The sequence below is a fragment of the Ranitomeya variabilis genome, chromosome 8 (assembly GCF_051348905.1).
Source record: "Ranitomeya variabilis isolate aRanVar5 chromosome 8, aRanVar5.hap1, whole genome shotgun sequence".
NCBI lineage: Eukaryota > Metazoa > Chordata > Amphibia > Anura > Dendrobatidae > Ranitomeya > Ranitomeya variabilis.
This window is the reverse complement of record NC_135239.1, coordinates 117,479,317-117,495,180: the sequence shown is the minus strand read 5'-3', so window position 1 is coordinate 117,495,180 and position 15,864 is coordinate 117,479,317. Positions and strand designations below refer to the sequence as shown.

At 43.1% G+C, this 15,864-nt stretch overlaps 1 protein-coding gene across 1 annotated transcript in view; it reads left to right on the top strand.

Annotated features, from left to right (window-relative positions):
* MYH9 (myosin heavy chain 9) overlaps positions 1-15,864 on the top strand; it is a 240,108-nt gene that overhangs the window by 165,476 nt on the left and 58,768 nt on the right. Inside the window, exons 17-21 of the mRNA XM_077278728.1 lie at positions 6,473-6,633; positions 8,653-8,761; positions 12,243-12,374; positions 12,693-12,899; positions 13,985-14,122. Coding sequence (XP_077134843.1) covers positions 6,473-6,633; positions 8,653-8,761; positions 12,243-12,374; positions 12,693-12,899; positions 13,985-14,122 — 747 coding nt within the window. The remainder of the gene's footprint in view (positions 1-6,472; positions 6,634-8,652; positions 8,762-12,242; positions 12,375-12,692; positions 12,900-13,984; positions 14,123-15,864) is intronic.

Genomic DNA, 15,864 nt, shown 5'->3' with positions numbered 1-15,864 from the left:
TCACCCATGACAGCACACCTGAGGGATCCACCCACCAAGGACAGGAAAATTACTGAAATTAAAGTGCAGCACCTCTCCCTTGCATCGGTTGGTTTCCTGTACTTGAAAGGAACCTAGTATTGAAATTCGCAGTTGAATAATGAAATGAAATCTTACCCAGCCCTGTCACTGCGTATGGAAGAACAGGCTACTTGCCTGTGGCTCTGGCCTTCAGGGTCCTGGAAGCGCTGTTCACTGGTCCAGAGGGGGCTCTGTTGCACGTGCTGGCAGCAGAGACTAAGATGCATCACATGTCTCAAACCGTAGTACTTCTCTGTGTGGCATGCAGCCAGGATGCACCACTAATGCAGCACAAAGGTCGCTGGGAATGGGCGTGCCCAAGTAATGTCATGGGGAGCACGCTGGGATGAAATGGCGCCGCTTTATGCAATGGATATGGCACGTCCTAGTTGATTCTCACAGGAGAGGTGCAGGTCTCTGAAAGGATGTATAAAAGGGAGACAGACCACAAGGAAACACTTATGCTCAAGCTCACCTTCTGGAGTACCATGGAGGATCAGACACAGCAGCAGGCAGCTCAGTCATCAGCGTGAGGGGAGCTGTCCCAGTCAGACGAGCAGAGTGTCTCAGGACTCCTTGATATCCAGAGAGGATGCTTTGTGTTCTGGAATAGCCTCTGAACTCGGTACCCTTAGTGACAGCGCATGGTGAGTGATTTTTGTGAATGTCACCATTTTAATAAGCCCCCTTTAATAAGACCATTTTTTGAGGTGGCAATACAGAGGCTAGTTTTAAAGCCATTGGGTCAACAATGGGCTTAAAAGAGGAGAAAGTGACTAGATCCCTAGAAGACGTGATGTTCGGAGGGTTGGAGCAGAGGAAGAAGCGCACCTCTCTCCGGTTAATAGTCAGATCCAGGCACTCATTAAAGGGAATCTGTCACCTACTTTTTCGTATATAAGCTTCGGCCACCGCCATCAGGGGCTTTCCTACAGCATTCTGTAATGCTGTAGATCAGCTCCTGATGTAACCTGATTGATAAGAAAAACAAGTTAGATTATACTCACGCTAGTCCGGTCCAGTACGATGGGCGTTGCGGTCCGGCTCCGGCGCCTCCCATCTTCATGCAAAGATGTCCTCTTCCTTGCTTACTGTCGGGGCTCCTGCGCAGGTGTACTTTATCTGCCCTGTTGAGGGCAGCGTAAAGTACTGCAGTGCGCAGGCGCAGGGCTTCTCTGACCTTTCCCAGCAATTGCGCACTGCAGTACTTTGCTCTTCCCTCAACAGCGCAGATAAAGTACGCCTGCGCAGGAGCCGTGACAGGAAGCAATGAAGACATTGCATGAAGACCGCGAATCCCATCGCACCGGACCCCCCCCACCAGGTGAGTATAATCTAACTTGTTTTTCTTATCTTTCAGGTTACATGGGGGGGCTTATCTACAGCATTACAGAATGCTGTAGATAAGCCCCTAAAGGCGGTGGCTGCAGCTTATATACGAAAAAGTAGGTGACAGATTCTCTTTAACAAGGAGTGGGAAAGTACCTTGCTCTCATCTTCAAAAAGGAGATGTCCTTTTGATCATAAGGACTCCGATATGGGATAAGGTTCCTAGGATTGATGGGACGGTATCAAAATCCTTAGAGGTCATCCCTTCCCTTTGAAGATTCTGAAATACTTCAAGATCTGTTAGATAAAAAAAGCAGATGGATATCTGAAGCACACATGGGAATCAAGGGGTCTGGAGCTCGTGATTGCTGGAACCTGTACCACCTGTTCTCTTAGGATTTGGCAGCAACATGTGGAGGAACAGCTCAAGGGTTAAACCCCATGGGATAAAGTTTTGGCCAATCTGCCCTTTTTACAGGGAGCTGCATCATTTTTGGCACACATTGGCAGACTCTGAGGCTAGCAGCTAGGACTGTTGGTCGAATGCAGCAAGTCAAGCCTAGTGGCTCAAAGGCTGTCCGGGAGATCTCCGGTCTAAAATTAAATTATGCTCTATACCGTGTGGTGGCCAATTGCTGTTTGGGAAGAATTTGGATGACATATTGGTTAAGGCTAGTGACCAGAAGGGCTATCCTGGGTTTACAAGAGATTTGACGAAGACGTCCTTTCGGTGGAAAAAATATAACAGGGGACGTCCTCCAGGGGAGAGAAGCAAGTGGGATTTTAAAAGTAGAAGAGTACGGATTTATGTTTGGAGGTCCCTCTTGGGAAAAAATAAAATCCTCTCCATGACGAGGCTATAAGTAAGGCTGGGATCACACTTGCGAGTGTGATGCGAGAAACACGCGCGAGTTTCTCGTATCAATACCCGTCGATGCTGCTGGCACTCAGGACTGGAGTGTGCGCTGCATGTATTTCTATGCAGCCGCACACTCCGGTCCCGAGTGTCTGCAGCAGTGCCGGGTACTGATGTGAGATACTCGCGCGTGTTTCGCATCACACTCGCAAGTGTGACCCCGACCTAAGGGGAAGGCTCTCCCTCTTCATCCAGGGATGGGAGAATATCTTCTTCAGCAGCTGGATTCTGGATATTAGTAAGGGAAGGTCTAAAAATAGAATTTTGTCACGTCAAGCCTTCATAGTGACACCCCCCAGGTGGTCATCGGAAGAACCGCTAGAGATGAAGATCTTGAGCCAGATAAAGAAACCGGTTCTGTGCAATGTCTGAAAGAAAGGTAAAGGTGTTTTATTTCCCCCTCTTTTTGATATAAAAAAACAGATGGTTCATTCAGAACCATAATCAATCTGAAGAACCTGAACCGGTGGTTAAAGAATAGGGTCTTCAAGATGGAATCCGTGTGCACGGCCAGAACTGCTCTCTCAATTGTTCCATGGTGCTCTTTGATTTAAAGGATGCTGATTTCGTCCAGTCATAGGTACCTGAGAATAGCCCTGTACGCAGAGGGGAAAATCAAGCATTACCACTTCAAAGCCCTTGCATCAGGTTATCGGTGGCTCCGAGGATCTTCACCAAGATAATAGGCAAAATAGCAGCCTACCTTCACAACCGGAACAGTTATCATTCCTTAGTTTGACAACTTCCTCAGTGGGGTAAACTGAAGACCACTGTGCAACACAACTGAGAGATGTGAGGGTCGTTTAAGAAGATCTTGACTGCATGGTGAACACTCACATGTCAAGGCTAAAACCAGTAAGAGTACAGTCATTCCTGGGCCTTGTTCTGAATTCTGAACTTCAAACTTGTCCCTTACACGAGGACAAAGTGGACAAGGTAGTAAACCTTGCCTCACTAGTGGCAATCTTCCAAAAAATGACCCCAAGGCCAGGTTCACATTGCGTTAGTGCAGTCCGTTCAACACATGAGTTAAACGGACTGTGTTAATGCAAGTGCCGAAAAAGATAGCGTTATGCGATCTCGCTAGCGCAGATGCTCTATCTGTGCTAGCGGTGACGGACCCGGAAATGCTGCAGCCTGCGTCCGAGGGTCCGTCACAGAATAACGGCACATCGCTAGCGCATGCCGATTTTGGCATGCGTTGGCGATGCGCCCGATAATAGGGGTTAATGGCAGCATTAACGGACTACGTTATGCCGCTGTCTAACGGACTGCCATAACGCAATGTGAACTTGGCCTAAGGAAGACAATGTCCCTGTGAAGAACTCTGACATCCTGCATCCCAGTGGTGAGATGGGCCCAGATCCACACAAGGCAGCTTAATTGGCAAATTCTGTCTGCACAGAGGTTGCTAAAAGGACATTTAGAAGGGAAGGTGGAACTTTCTTTAGAAATCAGAAGCTCCCTCTCGTAGTGGACACAGGGCAAACCTAACATCAGGGGTCCAATGGATTAAAGCCAGTGGACAGTCACAACTGATGCGAGCAACTCAGGTTGGGGAGTGCACTTGAGGGATCATACAATTCAGGGGTCTTGGTCACTCTTAGAGAGGGATCAGTCGTCAAACCTGAAAGAACTGTGGACTGTAGAAAGGGCTTGCTTCCCTCCCTCCTTGGTCGCCATGTCCATGTAATTTCAGGCAACTGGGCTACAGTGGCATATATCGGCCATAAGGGGGATTGAAGGTACCATTCCCTAATGGAAGCAGAAGGCAGACTCTTCCAGCTGACAGAGCAACACCTTTTGTCCCTAACAGCGCTGCTCACAAAGGCAGACTTCCTAAGCCACAGCAGACTGAAACAAGGGGAATGGTACCCTAAACTCCCAGGTGTTTTAGCTGATAGTTCGCTCATGGATGTTACCAGAAATGTACTTGTTTAACGACAAACAGAACAGGAAAGTGTAATGCTTCTATTCGCTAGACCCAAGGGAAAATGCTTTTGCAGTAGAGGGCCTTCAGGTCCCCTGGAACTTTAGGATTGATTATGCTTTCCCTCCAATATCTAGAATACCAGCAGTTGTGAAAGATCAGGTAGGATCAGGCGAGACTGATTCTGATTGCCCCATTCTAGCCAAAAAGACCATGGTTTTCCCTACTGAGGGCACTGTTGATGTCAGATCCATGGAACCTGCTGGAGATCCCAGACTTTCTCACTCAGGGTAAGGTATGCCACTCAAGCGAAGGCTTCCGTCTAGCAGCATGGAATTTGAAAGGACAATACAGAGCCGAAAGGTTTTTCTCCAGGGTTATTCTCCACCTTGTTAAAAAGTAGACTGCCTATAGCAAAGAGTTATGGCAGGACATGGAGAAACTTTCATTTCTGGAACTTTCAGGGAAGGCTTTGGAGAAAGTCTAGTATGAAACCAACTGGAGCTTTTCTGCATGTGGGGGTTTCAACTAGTTTGCTACTAATACCCTCAGGATTCAGGTATCTGCCTTGGGTGCCTTGTACAATTGAAATCTTGCTGCCAGTAAGTGGGTATAGAGATTGATAAAATCTTGTAATGGTTCCAGGCCAGCTCTAATTCAGAGTTCCCCCAGGAGATCCTAGTACTAAATAGAGACATTGACCAAAGACCCATTTGAACCTTTTACAGGAATTGTCGGCTAAGTATCTAACCCTTTTAAAGCTATCATATTGGTAGCACTAACATTGGCCCACAGGGTGAGCGATTAACAGGCTCGATCTATAAACCCTCCTTATACACAGGCATATGAGGATAGTTATACTGAGACCTGATATGGCCTACCTTCCCAAGGTAGCCTTAAAGTTTCCTATGAGTTGAGATGGTCCTGCCCTCCTTTTGTAAGAACGCTAGGTATCCAGGCTAGGAAAAATTTGTCTAGATGTTGGAACACTGTTAAAATACATATCTATGACTATATATGCAAATTGCTTCTTCAGAGAAAAAGAGCACTTGAACTCTATAGCGCCACCTGTTGGAAGTAGCGATCCTACAAGTCACAATCAACCCTTTAACGAGTTTTGCAATATGACTTGGGATAAAAACCAAATCAGTATCTCAATTTGCAGACACGGTGTTTCGGGCTGTTGGCCCTAGTCAGGGCGAAGCATGGCAACTGATTTGGCTAGGTGAGGGCAGAGTCAAGTACTGCAGTGTGCAGGCGCTGGGCCACTGACCTTTCTCGGCACCTGCGCACTGCAGTACTTTGCTCTGCCCTCAACAGGGCAGATAAGTACGCCTGCACAGGAGCATGATGTCGGGGAACAATGAAGCAAGCAGCAGGGCGGTGTCACAAGAAGATGGGAGGCACTGGACTGCTCCCCAGTGTGAATATAATTTATTTTCTTAACTTGCAGGTCGGATCGGGGGCTTATCTACAGCACTATAGAATGCTGTAGAAAAGCCCTGAAAGGAGGTGGCTGCATTACAGCGGTAAAAAGAGGTGACAGGTTCCCGTTAATGAACTCAATGGAAACAATCACCAAGTCAAAAGTTGCCAGTTTTCCTAGTATTTTACTCCCTCTGCTCAAAAGTACTCAGCTTTTTTTTTTCTCTAAATCTGTCCTAAGCTTCCAGAGATATCTTTAGTCCTAATTTTTGTGTTTTTCACCAACAGGGTGTTGCTTACTGGCTAATAATGCTAAGCAGTCTAAATAAATGTCTCCAGAGAATTGTGAGCCAAGTTCCCTTCCTGGAAAAAATGAAAAACTATCACTAAATAAAATAGCTCCTCTCTGGAATCCATATGGCTGATTTACATGAATAAACAGCCATAGGGTTCCAGAGAGGAGCCTCTGAGCAGCTGTACTCGGTGCATTCTGATGGAGAATTAATAGGATTTGCTCTGCAGTACCAGACGGTGACTGATAGTCACAACTAATGTCTTGCTAGCACTAGAGATGGCTGAAGGATGGGGAGGCAGAGATGGACATATCATTGATGCCACCTGTGCAGCCACACAGGGACCCAAAGGGCTAGGAGACCATTTCTTAACCAAATAAGTTGGAATTGTGCATTATGATTAGCTCTTGGGCTGGAAAGGGCCCATATATTATTCTTGCACAGGGGCACACTTATGTCCATGTCCACCAGTGGGGAGAGGTGTATGCTGGTTTTAACCCAATTTTGTTTGTTTAACAGATCAAAGCCCTGGAGCTAGATTCCAACCTTTATCGTATTGGACAAAGCAAAGTGTTTTTCAGAGCTGGTGTCCTTGCTCATTTAGAAGAAGAACGTGATCTTAAAATTACAGATGTGATTATTGGTTTCCAAGCCTGGTGCAGAGGATACATTGCAAGAAAGTAAGGGCACTCACTGATTTGCACTATATCTGATATACAGCTTTGCATTTGTTTTTTCATATCTGATTGTAATATTGGATATTTAGAGATCATTTGGACACGCATATTGTTTCATATAGGAATTGTTCCACATTTCTGTGTGATGGCTCAGGCTTTCCCTGCGTTTTTTGTACATATTTTAATATCTTTTCAAAATAAAATATTTTAATGTATTTATAGCCTATTTCTCAGCACCTGTGAAAGCTGATTCTCAGGTTGTGGCGTTATATTGGTCAGTTCTTGTAGCTTACATGTGGCGTAATGTTACACAATATGATTGTGTGAATATACTGAAATTAGGCATATCTTTCCGGTCAGAATTAGTTTGTGGGATTTCCTTTTGGTCCATAACCTTAACATATCCTGGTTTCTGGCCAGGAAGCTTATGTTGTACTAAGAATTGATTTATTTATTTTTTTTGTGCCTCCTCCCTCTCCTGTGTATGGTTAATTGAGAATGAGGCCAATTTTGCCATTTGATCATTATTCTCAACTATGTAATGTAAATTGAAGATTTTAGGACAGCTTCCCAAACTCCAGTCCTCACGGCCCACAACAGGTCGTGTTTTCAGGATTTCTTTAGTATTTCACAGGTGAAGGAATTCCATTGAGGCATCGGGAATTCTCTCACCTGTGCAATACTATGGAAATCCATACATGACCTGTTACATCCATCCATCCATCCATCCATGACCTGTTAGGGGCTGTGAGGACTGGAGTTTGGAAAACACTGCTTTAGGACATTTGCCAGATTTAATGTTTCTAAGTGTTTCTGGATGAGTGTCTGCCTCAGTGTGAGGGGGTGTTCTCCTCAGTGTGAGGGAGCTGTATGTGCATTTTCATGCTCAAATGCACTTGCAGATGCATAGTAGCACGGTGGCTCAGTGGTTAGCACAGCAGCCTTAAAGGGACTCTGTCACCTGAATTTGGAGGGAACAATTTTCAGTCATATGGGCAGGGTTTTCGGGTGTTTGATTCACCCTTTCCTTACCCGCTGGCTGCAATATTGGATTGAAGTTCATTCTGTGTCCTCCGTAGTACATGCCTGCACAAGGCAATCTTGCCTTACGCAGGCGTGTACTATGGAGGACAGAGAATGAACTTCAATCCAATATTGCAGCCAGCGGGTAAGGAAAGGGTGAATCAAACAGCCAAAAACCCCGCCTCTATGGCTGAAAATTGTTCCCTCCAAATTCAGGTGACAGAGTCCCTTTAAAAAACTGGTGTCCTGAGTTCAAAATCCCTCCATGGACAACATCTGCAAAAGTTTCATGTTCTCTCAGTGTTTGTGTGGGTTTCCTCTGGGTACTTTGGTTCATCCCAAATTCCAAAGACAATACTGATATGGAATTTAGATTGAGCTTTCATGGGGTCAGTGATGTTTATAAAGTGCTGTGGAATTAAGGCCTCTATATAAGCAAGTAAAACATATACAAAACTTCAGAACACTCACTGCTTAAGGGTCATAGAGATTAATCTATTAAAGGGTTAAACAGCCCAGTAAATGGTTTAGGCAAATTTATCATGCACTGCATGCTCAGATTTGATAGATCATTGATCCTTCAGAAGGCAACAGGTGTTGGTTTATGGCTGGCCATTCAAAAGCAGAGATATACCTTTCTTGTATACTTGTACTTATGGGTCCTGTATCTTTTGACCATGATACTGACGCATGCTGGGGTGAGGGGGTAGGAATTCATTCATTTTTTGAGTTCTGATGACCTGCCCACTCCAGGAGTCCCTTTTCTCAAAATAGATTAAGTTCCCACAAATTAAATATCCTGCAGATATGTGTTAGAGATGGGCATTCTTTAGGTTAACTTGAGGCAATACCATCTTCAGGGATGAGGATCCTCAAAACACTGGGTGCCACAGTCGAACCACATGGAGATTAGCAGACTTTGTGCACAGTTAAAAACTTATCAAAATTTAACAATGTGTAAAATAGTTTCACAAGAACTTACACCTTCCCTATTTACAGAGCTTTTGCCAAACGCCAGCAGCAGCTTACTGCGATGAAAGTGATTCAAAGAAATTGTGCAGCTTACCTAAAATTAAGAAACTGGCAGTGGTGGAGGTTGTTTACTAAGGTAGGATCTTGTTTTGGTTTTCTTTAACAGTTTGACTGTCTTATAATCGCTTAGAATATACTTAAATCATAAACCTGTTGTTTTAATTTTTATTTCATAAATAGTACACATGAAAATGAGCAACTTTGTAATATCATAGAATGTTAGAGTTGGAAGGTACCTCCAAGCTCAGTGTCCAATGCCCTCAATGCAGGATTCACTAAACCTTCTCAGACAGATGTCTAACCGGCCTCTGTTCCATTGAAGGAGAACTCTCCACCTTTGTTTGTGGCAGCCAGTTCCATTCATTGATCACCCTCACTGTCAAAAAGTATTTTGTTTTGTTTTTTCTACTAATATCTAACCTGTATCTTCTCCCTTTCAGTTTCATTCCATTGCTTCTCGTGTTTCCATGTGCAAATGAGAATAAGAATTATCCCTACACTGTGACATCCCTTCAGATATTTGTAGACTGCTGTTTAGTGTCCTCTTGCCTTGTTTTTGCAAGCTAAACATTCCCAGATCCTTTAGGGTGTGTGCACACTATCGGCAATGGCTTAGGATTTGATGCAGGTGAAATCTGCACCAAATCTGCATCTGAGGTCACTGGCAGGTCACCTGCATTTTTGATGCCTTTTTTTCCCCCATGCGTTTTTGATGCATTTTGATTTCATGTGTTTTGTCTCTTGAAATAAAGCTAATTGAAAGTTAGCTTCCGGGAAGGAAAAAACAGTGATTTCCTGTTTGCAGATATATTGGGGTATGTTCCCACGGTCAGTAAACACTGCGGGTTGGATGCTGCGTACATCTGCAGCGTCTAACCTGCAGCGTCCAACATAGTGGCTGGGATTTCAAGAAATCCCATGCCCACTATGTGTGCACCAATGTCCGCAGCTCACCCGCAGAGACTGACATGTGGCACGTCGTTCTAGACCGCAGCATGTCAATTTAGTCTCCGACTCTCCGCTGCATAAACTACCCATACACTTTCATTAGATGTGGTAAAACCGCATTATCTTCCTAGTCACATAAGCATTAAGTGAGGGAACGCAGCTTTACTACGAATGTGTACTAATTTAAATGAAGGTGAATCTTGTAACCTAGCCAGAAGTACATGACACAGAAAAGTGTAGGAAAGCAAAGAGAGGTCCCCTCATTTTTAATAAACTACTACTGGGACTGGTATTTCAGGATAGTAAGGATCCAATATCCATAAACCTTACCAGCCTGATAACACCAGGCCGCAGCAGTCTGATTACCTTGGATGGTTATCAAAAATAGTGGGATCCCCTACAAATAAAATAGCGTGGGCCCCCCTATTTTTAACCAGTAAAGGAAAAAGCAGACAGCTGCGGCCCGCTATTTTCATGCTGGTGAGGCCCATGGATTTTGGCCCTCACCAGCCTAAAAATAGCAGTCCGCAGTTACCCCATAATTGGCACATCCAAAGATGCGCCAATTGTGGAACTTTACCCAACTCTTCCCACTTGCCCTGTAGTGGTGGCAAGCGGGGTAATATTTGTGGTATTGATGTCACCTTTGTATTGTCCGGTGACATCAAGCCCACTGCTTAGTAATGGAGAGGTGTCTATAAGACATCCATCCATGACTAATCCTACAGTTGTATGGCAAATACAGTCAGAATAAAATCCTTTTAATTGAAATAGAGGCACTCCTTTAATAATCTAAATGAAACAATACTTACCACCTCGCCTAATTCCCCAAAGCCCTCGATCTCCTGCTAAAAAAAAAAAAAGTAAAATGGAAAAGAAACAATATATACCATACCTCTCTGCCGAGAAGATAATCCATAATGTCCCACGATGAGTTCAGCCAAAGGTATCCAGATGTAGCAGAGCTGAACAGTGGCATTATGCCACCATCCAGCCTGACATGCAGACACCATCGGAGCTTGTAGATGACCACCGGAGGTAACGGTCTCCGGCGATCACCTGCACTGCAGTTCTCACGATCAGTTGACCGTGAGAACTTGGCAAGTGACTGGAGATAAGCCCGTCCCTGGCAGTCACGTGCACGGCAGTTTTCGTGGTCAGATGAGCTCAAAACGAGAACTGCAGTGGATGCGAAGTTCCGGCTGTGGCACAAGGTAAGACCTTATTTAAATTAGTTAACATGAGTAGTAAGCTGCGTTCCCGCACTATAATGCGGGTTTTACCGCATGTAATGAGTCTATGGGTAATTTACGCTGCGGAGTCTAGTGTCTCCGGAACATAAATAGACATTCTGTGGTCTGGAAAGATGCGCCACAGGGAAGCCGTGGCAGTCTGAGCGCATAGTGGAGATGGGATTTCTTGAAATCCCATCCACCATGATGTAATATCTGGCCGCTGACCGTGGGAACATAACCTTAGCAGTTTCATTGTAGGACAGATATTGCAGTCTACTTACCATCCTGGTAGCTCTGCTCTGAGCTCCAGTTTTTTAATTTCTTTTTAATTTTTTTTTTTTTTTGCTGCCGCATCACACTGACTCATGTGCAGTCAGATCTGTTAGTATACCCAAGTCTGTCACACGTGCTGTTGCTTAGTTCGAAAATGGGAGTAACAGGTTTTTCTTGCCCAGATGTAGAATCTTGCAATATTTCTTATCGAAGAAATCTGCTGCTTTCTCTTTCAGAATCGATCAGTCATAATCAAAATTATCCTTTCTGAGGTAAAATCTGTATTTGGTGAAGACACTTTCCAATTACTGAGATGGGAAATGACAGCTGTTACTGTCAAGATTGTGTAGATAGCTGGAGCTCTGCCTTTAGCTCCTCCCTCCTGACTACATAGAATAGTATCAAATCAGCTGTCGTCTCCCATCTCTTTAATCTGAAAGTGTCTTCACTGACTGTCAAAATTGGTCATTATTCAAATTTCGCAATTGAAGTAAAATCTGTAGAGGAAGAAACACTTTTCTGATATATTAGTGTTTTTTATTTTCATGTGTACTATTGATTTTATGTAATAAACATAAGTCTATTAAAGTTTTTTAGTGTGACAGTCCTCCTCCGTTCTTTTTGTTTTGTAGTGTGTTGATAAATATGGAATGCTTCCCTAGTTTTCATGAAGGAAACTGCCGTTTGGCTATGAAATATTTATCAATACACTGAAATGAGACGTGTGGGAAAAAAAAAAATATTCAGTCCATCTGTGCACAAAGGAACAGGGAAGAATAGCAATACGTGTAAGGCTACTTTCACATATCAGTTTTTTGCTGTTAGGTCTTTTGATACATATTTGAGGAACTCCTAGTAGCCTATGAAACAAATGTGCTGGAAAAGTTGTGCCGCTAATGTCTTTTCCTACTGCAAACTATAAATGTACTCTATCTAGTTAATCTTGTTCCAAAAGCAGTTATGGATTTATCCATGTGATAAATTAGAACATCAGTCATGGATCCTGCAAAAACAAAATAAAAATTACACCAATGTGCAACCTTCTCCTATATCTGTGTATGGTGTGCTTACCTGGTTTATGCTGTATATTATTGTGTCCAGGTCAAACCACTGCTACAAGCGAACAGGTTTGATGAGGAATTGCATGCAAAGGAAGTGGAACTTCAAAAAGTGAAAGACCTTCAAACTTTTTCTGACCAGAAAGTTTCTGAGATGGAGCACTTTCAGATGCAGGTGACTTAAATCTTTGTATAATTAAAGCATATATTCTTGTATTCCCTATTAGCAAAGTTCTTAATTTCCTTCTGTTTGAGCTTTCTTGTCACTGTAGCTTTCTTGTGAGGTTTTTGTACAGGTATGATAATTCACACTAGGGCTGCTTCACAAAAGCTGAATGGTACTAGTATTGTATCTCATTATAAAACTCGTCACGCTTCACATACTGGTGGTTTAGATACTAAGCATTTTAATGTTTCACTCCTGATTTGCATCCTGTGTTATAAAGTTTAGTATCTTTAATAACCTTTTAGTTGCATTTTTTTTTTTACGTAGCTTCAGCAAGAAAAAATGCAACTGCAGGAACAACTGCAAGCTGAAACTGAACTTTGTGCAGAAGCAGAAGAAATGAGAGCTCGTTTAGCAGCTAAAAAGCAAGAATTGGAGGAAATTTTGCATGACTTGGAGTCTCGGGTGGAGGAAGAGGAGGAGCGATGCCAGATTTTGCAGACAGAAAAGAAGAAAATGCAACAGAATATTGGGGCAAGTTCATGACATGTTAACCGTGATCTATTTAATTGAGGGTATTGGATCAGACATAATCTTTTACATGCAAGATAAGACTGAAAATGCTACTTTAGAGTAAGTAATTACATCAAGTAAATCAATTGTCTAGTCATCTGCTGAATTAACCCAAATATTTGACAAATGACAGAAATCCAGGACTCAAATAAGTTACACTTCAACTGGTGAATAACTGCTTTAATTTTCATTTCATAAAAATGTCATTAATAGTGCGTAAAAATAAGACACCATTATATCTCAAAACAGAAATCTGCTGCTTTCTCTGACAGCACTGATCAATCATTTTCAAAATTCACAGGTGAAATCTGCATTCAGTGATGTCATTTGAACTGTAGAGTCCTGTGTTATGTGACAGGTCACATGACAGATGTGGATTTATTTGATGAACACTGATAACTTTTGCATCCCTCAAACAAAGCTGACTAAACTACAGTGTCCCTGATCAGTGTTGGTCTTTCTGGCCGTTATCCTGCTCAATGATTCTGATCAAAGCAGTGGAGCTTCAGGAGGCCATCCTCTGCCTTTTCCATACTCAGTTGCAGGCAGCTGGAAGGCATCCTCAAAATCTTCTCCATTAGTGTAGAAAGCGAATTATAGCTGGCTACCACAGATAATTGGGCCATTAATCATAGGTGTAAAAAAAAAAATAAAAATCAATCCATTCTGGAGTTTTGTTTTGGGGGTGTTTTTTTTTTTTTTTTTGGGAGGGGGAAGGGGGGGGTAGACATCAGTGCTGGTGTTATATGTATGGAGGAACACTGTAAAGTAAACTGCAATACTTTTTATTAAAATTAAAAAAAAAAAAACTTACCATGCAGTATGAGGTTATAGGGTTTTTGGGGTTTGACATCAGCCTTAGGATCTTTGTTACTGTGCTCTGCAGTGACTGCAATGGAGGAATACATTCAGAACCAAACCCTCTTAATCCACAGTGTATGTATATTGACATGTTGCCTTGTTTGGCGTTTTCATTCCCTCTATCCTTGTGCCAAAACTTAACATGATCTCCCCGTGTTGACATATAGTTGTGTTGACTTCTGTAGGAGCTAGAAGAACAGTTGGAGGAGGAAGAGGCTGCCAGACAGAAACTTCAATTGGAAAAAGTCACTACAGAGGCAAAACTTAAAAAGATGGAAGAAGATGTAATTGTTCTAGAAGATCAGGCTGCCAAACTGAGCAAGGTGAGAACATGAACCCTAAGTATTTGAGTGCTTGCCTGCAGTTGCTGTGTGACTGCCGAATCATGACATTCCCCATATGACTGTTCATGGGATCACAAGTCTGCAATTTGTAGTTGTGGTCACATGCCAACTAAACTCCCTTCCACATTTCAGTAGTTTACAATTAGGCTATTGTAAGCAAATTATGTAGCACACCCCTTAGGCCAAAAGAGTTGGGACCAGGTTTCAGGGCTTGAACATAATTAATAACCCATATAAAGAATTGCACTTAACATAACTGAAAATTGTTTAAAAAGCTATAATTTTATTAGACTATTTATTTATTAAAAAACATAATGGCCATAATATTAATAGGGAATGATAAGAGTGAAAAATACCAGAACATGACACCGCAGATCAGAGGCAAGTAAGTGAATAGTCAATACAACATGCTGCTCCAAACATCAAGTGTACATATAATATTATGAACAAAAGTCATACATTTTCGGCTTATGTGCCTTCTTCCGCACGTAGGGGTCGTGGCACCGCAGGTCTGAGGTAACTTTTGAATACTTCTGGTGTACTTACTCCTTCATCTCCTTACCACTTACTTGGTGTGGTTCACCAGTGGCTTTATCTAACTCTAAAATATGACATTTTTTCATTTATGTACACTTGATGTTTGGAGCAGCATGTTGTATTGACTATTCACTTACTTGTCTCTGATCTGCTGTGCCATTTTCTAGTATTTTTCACTATCTTATCATTCCCTATTAATATTATGGCTATGTTTTTTAATAAATTGTTTAAGATTATAACTTTTTTAAAAAATTTTCACTTCTGGTACATGCAATTTTCTTGTCTGTATTTCTGCTTCACTTGAACATAATTAGTAAAATAGTTAGTTTCCCTGAAAACAATAATACATTTGTACATAAGTGGTTCCTGCATGTCTGGCATATCATCTCACCTCTTAAACATGTGATCATTTTAATGGAAGATGTCTGCTCTACATTTCAAAGCCTGTACAGCTCCTGTAAGGCCAAACCATTTTGAGATTACTACAATTGTCTTTAGCTACACCTATTGTTTTTAGGGGATTACGGTCATATCCTCACAGTCCAAGGGTTATACTGTACAGGAGAAGCAAGCAAATTCCGTAATGTCTCTTAAGGCCCCGTCTCACTAAGCGATTTACCAACGATCACGACCAGCGATATGACCTGGCCGTGATCGTTGGTAAGTCGCTGTGTGGTCGCTGGGGAGCTGTCACACAGACCGCTCTCTCCAGCGACCAACGATCAGGGGAACGACTTCGGCATCGTTGAAACTGTCTTCAACGATGCCGAAGTCCCCCTGCAGCACCCGGGTAACCAGGGTAAACATCGGGTTACTAAGCGCAGGGCCGCGCTTAGTAACCCGATGTTTACCCTGGTTACCAAAAAAAACAAACAGTACATACTCGCCTTTCGGTGTCCAGGTCCCTTGCCGTCTGCTTCCTGCTCTGACTGAGATCCGGCCGTACAGTGAGAGCAGAGCGCAGCGGTGACGTCACCGCTGTGCTCTCACTTCTCACTGTACGGCCGGCAGTCAGTGAGAGCAGGAAGCAGACGGCAAGGGACCTGGACACCGAAAGGCGAGTATGTACTGTTTGTTTTTTTTGGTAACCAGGGTAAACATCGGGTTACTAAGCGCGGCCCTGCGCTTAGTAACCCGATGTTTACCCTGGTTACCAGTGAAGACATCGCTGGATCGGTGTCACA